Source organism: Palaemon carinicauda, chromosome 5 (genome assembly GCF_036898095.1).
Source record: "Palaemon carinicauda isolate YSFRI2023 chromosome 5, ASM3689809v2, whole genome shotgun sequence".
NCBI lineage: Eukaryota > Metazoa > Arthropoda > Malacostraca > Decapoda > Palaemonidae > Palaemon > Palaemon carinicauda.
Window position 1 is genome coordinate 37,378,728 of NC_090729.1, and position 10,847 is coordinate 37,389,574.

The following is a 10,847-nucleotide window of genomic DNA, read 5'->3' on the forward strand; positions in this document are numbered from 1 at the left end:
GTGTCCATCGGATTTCTTCATCAATACTATTTGGGATCTTCAAGGACTAACAGAAGGTTGTATTAAATCATGCTTTAACATATATTCTATTTCCTTATTGACTATATCCATTTTAGTGGGATTTAGTCTATAAGTGCTTTGTTGAATTGGTGGAGCTCCTCTTACTACCACATCATGTTCAATTAAACTAGTCAATCCAGGAGAGAGTCTAACCAAATCTGAAAAAGAATGAATTGAACCTTCCATTTCCCTTCTTTGATTTAGATCAAGATGCTTCAGATGCTTATCTAACCCATCCAAACATTGCACATTCTTGGATAGAGCATATGAAGGTACTTGATTAATTATTTCCTCAGACCCATCAGGAAGCACCTCTGCCACCAAAGAAACCGATTCATACCCGGTTTACAAAGGATCAGATCTACTAGAGACAAGGTTTCAGTCTGTTAATGTGAAAATTTCGACACTTCCGTTTGGTCCCGGGAGCTTCTATTTCATAATTAAGATCGGATAAATTCCTCAACACCTTCCAAGGCACCTTATACCTGGGTTCAAGGAAGTTATCCAAATCAGTACCCAACACCAAAACTAATTCCCCAGACTCAAACGACCGTGCTCAAGTTTTCTTGTCATAATTACTTTTCATAGTAGCCTGATAGCTAGCTAAATTTTCTCTAGCAAACTTCCAGGTACTAGAAAGTTTTCCTTCAAGGTTATCAACAAATTCACCCACGTTCATCTCCTTTATTTGATCAGATTCCTAAACTTCATAAAAAAATTCTAAAGGGCCCCGTATTTTATGTCCAAAGACTAATTCAAAAGGAGGCACGCCAGTGGATGAATTTGGATGACTTCTAAGAGCAAAGGGAGCAAAAGGGAGACCCTTATCCCATTCCTCTCCATGCTCATAACAAAATCTCCTTAAAATTGATTTAAGAGTTTGATGGAATCTTTCCACAGCTCCCTGACTCTCTGGATGGTAAGGAACACTAGTAGTGTGCAGAATGGCCAGATCTGCACACTTACTTCGAAATTCCTGACTAATAAAACTAGTTCCACAATCAGTTTGTATTTTACCAGGGATTCCATACTTAGAAAAGAAAATTACCAACTGGTCAAATACAGCCTTAGATGTGATTTTATTCATGGGAATGGCTTCAGGAAATCGTGATGCCCGATCCATCACAGTCAGTAAATAGATAAAACCTGTTTTAGTTTGAGGCAGAGGGCCTACTATATCAACTAGCTCATTAAATGGCTCGCCAATAGCTGCTATAGGATATAAAGGTGCTTTTACAATTGTCTGATAAGGTTTACCTACCACTTGGCACACTGGACATTCTTTCACATATTGATTTACTGACGATATCATTCCTGGCCACCAAAAACATTTAGCCAACCGACGGAACGTCTTCCAGACACCGAAATGACCAGAGAATGAATCATCATGAGATAAATTTAATATTTGTCTTTGAAATTGAGAAGGAACCACTATTTGCAAAATACGGGACATTTGGGGATCATTAGCAACCAGGGGACGACTCACCCTATATAACAGGCCCCTTTTTACTGAGAATCGAGACTTTGTCAAGTCAGAAGTATCACCCAAATTAAAATTAAACTCTCTTTTCTGGGTTTCAATAAAAGCTGCTCGATCCCAATCGGGAATTACATTATCACTACTTACTACACTACTTACTACTGACCCAGGTCTTCCTACATCTACATCTACTTCTAAACTACTCAAATTTAACTCTTCGTCATTATTTAATAAGTCTGCAGCTCTTGCTGCAGCTTTAGTGGTAACTGCCACTGGATGCTTATTGATTGACAATATTGGAAATAATTCCTGGCCATCACTATTAATCATATCATTTCCTATTATGCCATCAATACCAGCTACAGGAAGACTCTCTACAACGGCCAACTCGATCTTTCCATAATTCCCTGGGAATGACAACATTACCTCTGCTAAAGGAGCTGAAACTATTGTGTTCGGGAAACCTCCTAGAACAATAAAGTTCCCTGAATACTTCACTAAACACTTCAAACCGCTTTCCCGCACTAATGACCGAGCAGACCCTGTATCTCTCAAAAACTTAACATCAATAATGACAGAATTATGTATTACTTCATCAGGCCATATGTATTTATCATATTTCAGTCATTCCTATGGATTATTATTTCCATCTTCGGGCGTACAATTACCACCACTATCACAACCAATTATGGGCAATTTTACATTAGGAGATGGACTTGGCCTTAAAGCCACAGGATTATTTCTTTGAAGATAATTTGTTCTGGCTTGACACTGAGCTTGGAAATGACCGGGTTTTTTACACCAGAAACAAGTCTTCATATTAATATTTCTCGTTTCAGAACAACCTCCATTGGAAAATACACGAGTACCAGGTTTACTCGGGAATTTTCCATTTTTACTAGCATGGAAATTATTCTGAACAACAGAATTTTTAGGCTTATTATTATCACCTCTTATTCCTTTATGAAAATTCGCTGACTCTACTACATTATTACCTTTATCCTTGCTGACGAAATTGCCTGAACCTGTTCTATTGGTTAAGACAAATTCGTCAGCCACTTAAGTTGCCTTACCTAAATGAGTGACCTTTACATCTTCCAAATAAATTCATAGTTCTTTGGAGCAAGATTACCTAAACTCCTCCAAAAGCATGAATTCTCTCAAGGAATAAAAGGTGACAGCTTGACGACTTTTCAACCAGTCGTCAAACTGTTCCTCCTTGAACCTGGCAAATTCTACATACGATAAGGAAGGATGTTTATTAAAATTTCTAATCTTTAACCGGTATGCCTCAGGGATCAGATCATACGCTTTTAAAATAAGTGCCTTTACCTTGTGATAATCCCTGGCTATCCCTTCCTCCAAGGCATTATATACCCGGATTGCCTTGCCTACCAATTTACACTGAATCAGCACTGTCCACATCTCTGGTGGCCAAGACAACCGTATTGACACCCTCTCAAAGGCCTTGAAGAATTCTGAAATATTTATTTCATCCAAAATGGGGACCAATTTTAATGCAGCCCCAATATTAAACTTATCAGGCTGACTACCTCGTGGGGTACTAAATTGGTTAGGAGCCCCCTGTAACCTAGCCATTTAAAAATTAAGGTTGGCCATCTCTATCTCATGCCTCCTCACCCTCTCGTTCTCCACATGTTCCAATTTCAACAACTCTATCCTTTTACAAATTAAGTCATATTCCTGAATTTCCTTTGAATTAGAATTTACAGGTACAGTAGGAACTGCTGGCCCTAAATTCTCTTCAGACAAGATAGGGTTTGTGGATATATTTCTCTTTGGCAGCAAATTGGCCGGACCTTCATAAATAACTCCAGTCTGAGGAGGATCATTAAATAACGAAAAACCTGCCCCACCACTAATTCCATTATCATCTGCAACTACTCTATTATCATTTCCTAATTCACTACCTCTATCACTAATATTTTCACCAAGTAACCCATCAGCCTCAGCCAAACCTTGCATAACACTGTTCTTTATCATTATTAGTAACTTCCTCTTTGTATCTGTCATTTTTAACGGAATACCAAACCATCTAGAACAACTAACCAGATATTCCTTACCTACTATTGGTAAATGACTAATACAGTCGGCTGACCCTAAGAACTCTGCAGGACTAAACTCAAAGTCTTCCAAATTATCCATAGTGATAGGAGGGAAAGGTATTTCCAAAAATAAATACAATAACCCCCACTAAGGAGCGTTCTAAAGTCCCAATTACTGTGTACACTTGAGCGCAAATCCTGTCATGGTCGCCAGATTGTTACGACCTTATTCACGGCTGTAATTTCAAGGGTTCTTGTCTCTACTCAGAATTTGCTGTCAGTAAAAATGTAACACAGAAACTTGGGAACAAAAGAACAAACACCTCAACAAAAGTTACAATATTTATTTACACTCAAAAAAAATAAGTAATGGTTGGTAACGATATTAACTAAAATAAATGAATATACAAATCAAAGGAATACCAACCTTAAGATCCTTAAAAGATCACCTAAAACTAAATCAAACACTAAGCTAAGAAACAAGAAAATTTTCAATATGACATTTCAGGCAGCTACCTTTCAAATTACTGGCCAGAAAAATCTAACCTAACAAACTGAGATAGGTAAAAGGAAGAAAGAGAAAATAAATTGGTAGCTTAATAATATTCCTACCTAAAACAGAAAAAACTAACTTAAATGTTAAACTTAACTTAATAAACAATGAATTACAAAAAAAATAATCTTACAAATTTGCACAAAGGGAATCATCAAACGAAGCTTAGTAGATTGTGTCATCAGGCCATACAAGGTCCAGAAGACCGTACTGCAAACAAGGGCGTGCACATCTACAGGTACTCAGCGATACACGATCGTCGTAAATAAATATAAAAATATCTCATACCTGTAGTATGCCGCAGTACTTATCACCACGAGTTCCAAGAACTCACTGACGCTGATGAGTAGGTCAACTGGATCAAGCTGCAATGCCTGAAGGCAATCCTAAATGCCAGAGGAACACTAAGGGTGGTGGCCTCCGAGAATCCAGGACGTCAACGGATCTTGCACGCCGCAAACCTCACCGTTCTCACTAGATAAGGGCCAACTCGTTCGAAACTCCTCCGACGAACGAGCGAAGGGATGTGGCTGATGAATACCGCGGGTGACAAATACCAGTGACCACACACAAGATAGCGAAGGACGTGATCCCAAAACTCCAAAAGTGACCGAAAATTAAGTAGCAAAGCGTCAGGCTGTGAGGAGGACCTCGAACTAACTCTGTCACTTATCACCACCATTCAATCAAGCCTTCTACTCGAGTCAACACAGCTCATAGGAGAGAAAAACAACGATCGTTAATAAGGCACTTCAGTGGTTCATTAATACCGGGGAAGAACGTGGTAAACAAATCAAAACTGTGAAGTCATATGACTCTTAGAGAGTTCATTAAACTAAGAAAAAGCTTAAATATACGAAAAACTACGCTAGCTTATTAATAAACTTAAAAATAAAACAAGATCTAAAGGTTGGATAAGTATTAACAACTTATAATTAAATTGTTATTATGACTTAAGATGGAATCACGATAGTGTATTTATAAAGACCAGTATCTTTTATTTTGTAAGGGAAATATTATGAACATTATGCAGTGTGAGATGCGTAGAAAATTATAATTGTTGTATTGAATTGTTTGTAATAATATACTATTTCTTTTTGGTCGAAGTTTTTTGAAAGGTAAAATATATTCAATAGTTGTTTGACAATAAGCAATCGTTAACGAGTTGTTAAAGTTTGTTTTTGACGAATGCGTGTCGCGCATGCGCGGATCCTCAGTCGTCTTTGAGTGATTCAACTCAGAATCGAGTTAGTACCGGCTCACGAGTGTGACTGATAGGGTCTTGGTTACCCCGCGGTATCTCAAGAGGAGGGGAGGAATTAACACACCACCAAGAGAGTTCTTACCACCATGGATTAAGCTAAGTCAAAATTTTATAAGTGTTTTGTGATGTTAGTGATATTGAAGGGCATGCATGCACGTTAGATATCGTTACTAGCAGACATTTGTAAAATAAGACTATACTTCGGGTTGCCGGATAGGAAATTTTACAATGAATAGTTAAGGTTAGTAATAAATAGGAATAATTTATTCATGGTCAAATAATGATTTAAACACAACGCAATTTCTCGATTTATTGAATAAAAGGAACAGAAAAGAATCCTTGAAAGACTGTTAAAGAACCTGGTAATATATGAACCAAATTGGGGTAAGTTTGGGTTTCCTTATTTATTTAAGATTCTATATGTTCACTATTTTGGATTCTTTTGAGTAAATATATAATGGTGCCGTGACCAGGATTATTGCGGGTGATGATTGATACTGATTGATAACGTATATATTTAGCATTGATATTGGTGTTAATACGTGAATATGTTTGATAGATGTTTTTACCAGTATTACGTGTCATGAGAAAATGTTCGTTACGTCGGGTTGTTATGACTAGGTTGTTATTGGCAATTTAGAAAACCGTTGACGCCTTACTTTTTTGCCGTGAATCATATGAGGAGTTTGAAAATTTTATATGCGTTACACATTCTGAATTGATCAGTGTTAATCGTTGCCACTAATTAAAAACATTTAGCTATGAAAATTATTTTCCACTAGTTGTGATCTTTATTGAAAAATTATTTAAAGTGGAAATAATAATTTTGTTAAGTAGTTGAGTTTCGGCAATTCGTTAATAGTTGAAAGTGAAGTTAATAAATTGATTCTTTCCTATGGGGAAATTTTCGAGTTGTGTGAGTTTGCTCTGACATTGATAATATCGTTGTCGCACAGGCGGCCATTTTGTCAATGATCGGGAATCCATTGATAGGTTAAACTAGTCTCGGCATTAATTAGGAATAACATTGTCGCACAGGCGGCCATCTTGTTAATGACTGGGCAGCTAAGTTGAAGTTGTTTAATACGAAAGCTCTATGGGAAAGAATTTAATATAGTTGTGCTGATAAGTTTTGAATTGAATTTCTCTTGAAGTGTGTTAATTAATTGTATTTAATGGGGTGGTTATATATAAAAAAAAAAAATTTGAAATTGTATATTCTATATGAACAGTTGTTTGTTGAAATTGCTGAAAATTTTAAAATTTATTGGTTTTAGCTGGTTTGACAATTATCTTTGGAAAAATGTCTGAAAGAGAAGCTTTGGTGAGGTCACGGGGTGGTTACAAGGGTGTAATCACCAAATGGACAAATAGGATAGACTCTGCTATTGCTGCAGGTAATGTCAATACATTGTCTTCAATTAAAGATTTAATTATGGAACAAATGAAGACTGTACACGACCTGAATGAAAAAATATTAGCCTTAACCACTGAAGAAGATCGAATGAAAGAGGTGGAAGAGCAAGCAGAATATGAAGTAGTAATTAGGGAACATTGGTATAAGCTGATCAATTCCATCACAGCGATATCAGGAAGTGGGTCTTCTGGAAATCCTCCGCCCACACATAAGACTAATGTTAGCTTGCCGAAATTGGATCTCCCACATTTCACTGGAGATGTGTTGGAATGGAATTCCTTTTGGGAATTATACAATGTGTCGGTACACCAGCGAGGGGATTTAGAACTAATTCAGAAATTCTCATATCTGCAAAGTTTGCTCACAGGAGATGCTCTAAAACTGATTTCAGGATTTAAGTTGGAAGCTGCGAATTATTCACAAGCTATATGTCTTCTCCGAACCACATATGGGAAAAAGGATGAGATCAAACGAATTCTAGTAAGAAGATTATTAGAAATGGAGTCTCCATCTCCTGATTCAGAATCATTGCAATCATTCAGAGCAAATTTTGAATGTTCAATCAGATCATTAGAGAGTGAAAACCTGGAGTTGAATGAGCTCTACACTATCTTACTTCATGGTAAGGTGCCTAAGAGTGTTAGTGAAACTGTAAAACGCAGATGTGGAGATGATTGGCTTGTATTTGACACATTTAAGAAATATCTGGAAGAAGAAATTCACAATCTAAGATCTTTCGTCTCAGTGGATGTAAATAAACCTGGAACTCTATCAACAACATCTACGTTCACAGTGAATCAATCACAATCTGTTAGACCTAAGAGTAAAGGAAATGTGAATAGATTTAGTTCTCAACAAACAAGAAAATGTGCGTTGTGTGAAGGCGAACACTGGTGGACACAGTGTAAAACGCATGCCAGTAGGGATAAGAAACTGAGAAATCTCGGTTTTTTACGATTGTGTTTTGTGTGTGCATCAAATAAATACTTTAGTGTAGATTGTGAAAAGCAAATTTGTGGAAACGGATGCAGATTAAAACATCATCGTGTATTATGTGATAAACATCAAACCAACGAACCAAGTAAATCAACAATTAAATCAGCAAATGAATCTAATAATAATGGTGTGCAAGTTGGAACACTTTCTGTAAGTGATCAGGGTCAGAAATCCAAGCAGAGGTCAATTTTACCAACAGCCACAATTGTGTTAAAGGGTAAAGGAAGACACATGGTACGCCTTCGTGGATTATTGGATACTTGTGCAGAGCGAACCTTTATCAGAAGGTCAGCACTTAAGGACGTACAATATAGATCTAAAGGCACAGAAAAAAATTGCCTTAAGGAGTTATTTGACAATTAAACCTGTGAATGAATATGAGACGGTTAGCGTTTCCATACCTTATAAGGGTAGATTGATTATTATGGATTGTATTGTGGTAGATGAGTTACCAGAGTATACTAAGAAATTCAATGTTAAATGAAATTTGAAAACGTTGTGTGAAACCAAAATTTGTCTAGCGGACAAGGATTTCGATATGCCTGTGGACAAACAAGCACCCATTGATATGTTGGTACGCGTTGATAATGTCTATAACATATTACACCCCTGATTCAGAAAAGCTGGGAAATTTATATTGTTACCTACCATATTTGGATATGTTGTGACAGGGTCCTGTAATGCCCCTACAGTGCAGGAAACCCAGTTAACTGTGTTAAAGCTAGAAACTAACGAGGAAGTAATTGAAGCTACTCATAAATTTGATAGTGATATAAAGAATGATTTGGATATTTTGTGGAATTTAGATAAAGTAGGTATTGACTGCAATTAATTGAAAGAACATGATCGAAAGGTTCTTGAAGACTTTGAAAGTAGCATTGTATATTCTGAAATGGAGAAGCAATATGTTGTGGCCTTACCATGGAAGTCTAATAAGTCAAGGTTCCATCCAATTTTGGCATGGCGTTGGGCCGGGTTAAACAACAATGTGGAAAATTTCAGAAAGATGAAACCTACCTGAACCACTATCAAAAAAATCTTGAAGGATCAAGAGGATAGGGGGTTCATTGAAAGTTTAAATAAAAACAATGTGGTTGAGAATTGTCATTATCTAGCACATCATAGTGTACAAAAAGATAGTGCCACCACTCCAATCAAAATAGTTTTTGACGGTTCCTGGAGACAAGGTAAAAATGGATTGAGCCTTAACGACTGCCTGTGGACTGGACCACATATTACGACAGATTTGCTCAAGGTCTTATTGCAGTTCAGGACTAACAACTACGCCTGTATTAGTGATAGAGAAAAAGCGTTTCTTATGGTGCAATTGAGAGAAGAAGTCCGAAATTACACACATTTTTTATGGTTGCAAGACCCAGCGGATCCAAATAGCGAATTAATCATATATAGGTTTAGGGTGGTATTGTTTGGTGCTATGGTTCTCCGTTTCTGTTGAATGCCACTATTAAATCAAATCTGGCCGCTGTAAAAAAAGATATGAGTTGTACTGAGATGGTGGATATGATGAAAAGGAGATTATACGTGGGCAACCTTCTATTTACCTCCAACTGTGAAGATGAATTCATAAACTTATTTTTTGGGGTAAACATAATATTCGCGCAGGCACACTTGTATTTAAGGGAATGGACTAGTAATAGTGATCTTTTGAATACTGTTGCAGATGCTTATCACATAAAATAAGAAGAAAAACAAACCTACAAAGTCTTACGCCTAAATTGGAACATCTCTACTGATGAACTAGCAATAACACCTAATCGTCTTAAGTCCGGTCAAACAAAACGTGAAATTCTAAGTGCAATTGCCCAAATTTATGATCCTTTAGGAATGCTTATCCCTATTACGATACGAGCTAGAATATTCTTTCAGGAATTGTGGAAACAGCAGTTGAAATGGGATGATCTACTTTCAGTTCCTTTATTAGAATAGTGGAATGAGTTGTCCAAACACTTAGAGAAAAGTCTCAGTATTTCCTTCTCCAGAGGCACTAATCTGGAGAAAACGGATTATCTCCACATTTTCTGTGATGCTAGCAAAACAACTTATGGTTGTGTGGCCTATCGAGCAAGTGGTAAAACTTCGTCTCTGATTATGGCAAAGGGTAGAGTAGCACCCATTAAAGAGTTGACTGTACCTAAATTAGAATTAATTGTTAGGTGCAAGATTGTGTAAATTTATAGTTGAAACTTTTAAAGAAAATAAATTTGAGAAAATAATAATTTGGTCTGATAGTAAAGTTGCCCTGGGATTGTTAGTGACAAAGAATAATTTTCCAGTATTTGTGAAAAATAGAGTATTGTAAATTAACTCTATAACTGCGGGGATCGTCTTTTGGTCCCTTCTTCAGAAAACCCTAGCGACTGGATTACTAGAGGAAAAAGGACAGAAGAATTAAGAAATAACTCATTTTGGTGGGAGGGACCTCCCTGGTTAAAATCAGAAAACCACACCTATCCTATTGACAGGACAAGGGTGAAAGAAGCACAAGCACAGGATGGAGTTATTCAAGCCCATCTTGTAGGGAACAGTGAAAAAAACCCATCTGCTGAACTGGGAAAGATTTAGTAGAGTGGATAAATTTTGTAAAAGTATAGCTTGGATTAGGCAATTTATTCACAATTGCAAATCAACTGGCCGTGGAAAAATTGGAAGTTTAACGTTGGAAGAACTTCAACAAGCTAAAAATAAAATGATTATCCTCTTACAAAACGAATACTTTCTGGAGGAATATAAAGCTTTGGAAAAGGGGGGTAAAGTTTAAAAATTTACCTTATTAGTACAATTGAATCTCTTCCTGGAAGAAGGAATTATAAGATGCAGAGGAAGATTGGAACATGTCGCACAAGCGGCGGAAATAAAATTCCCAATCTTACTGCCGAAAAGTTGTTTTCTCACAAAATTGACAGTAAGGGAGCATCACTGTTTACAAGCTCACATGGGAGTAAATACAACCGTGGCAAGTGTGAAACAGGAATATTGGGTCCCACAGCTTC

The 10,847-nt window shown here is 36.9% G+C and overlaps 1 protein-coding gene across 1 annotated transcript; it reads left to right on the forward strand.

The window, feature by feature from the left end:
- The first annotated feature begins 6,726 nt into the window (after positions 1–6,726).
- On the forward strand, positions 6,727–8,668 carry LOC137640839 (uncharacterized). The gene is made up of 2 exons (XM_068373307.1): positions 6,727–7,759; positions 8,508–8,668. Exons 1-2 carry the CDS (start codon positions 6,727–6,729, stop codon positions 8,666–8,668), a joined length of 1,194 nt encoding a protein of 397 aa, XP_068229408.1.
- The last annotated feature ends 2,179 nt before the right edge of the window (positions 8,669–10,847 follow it).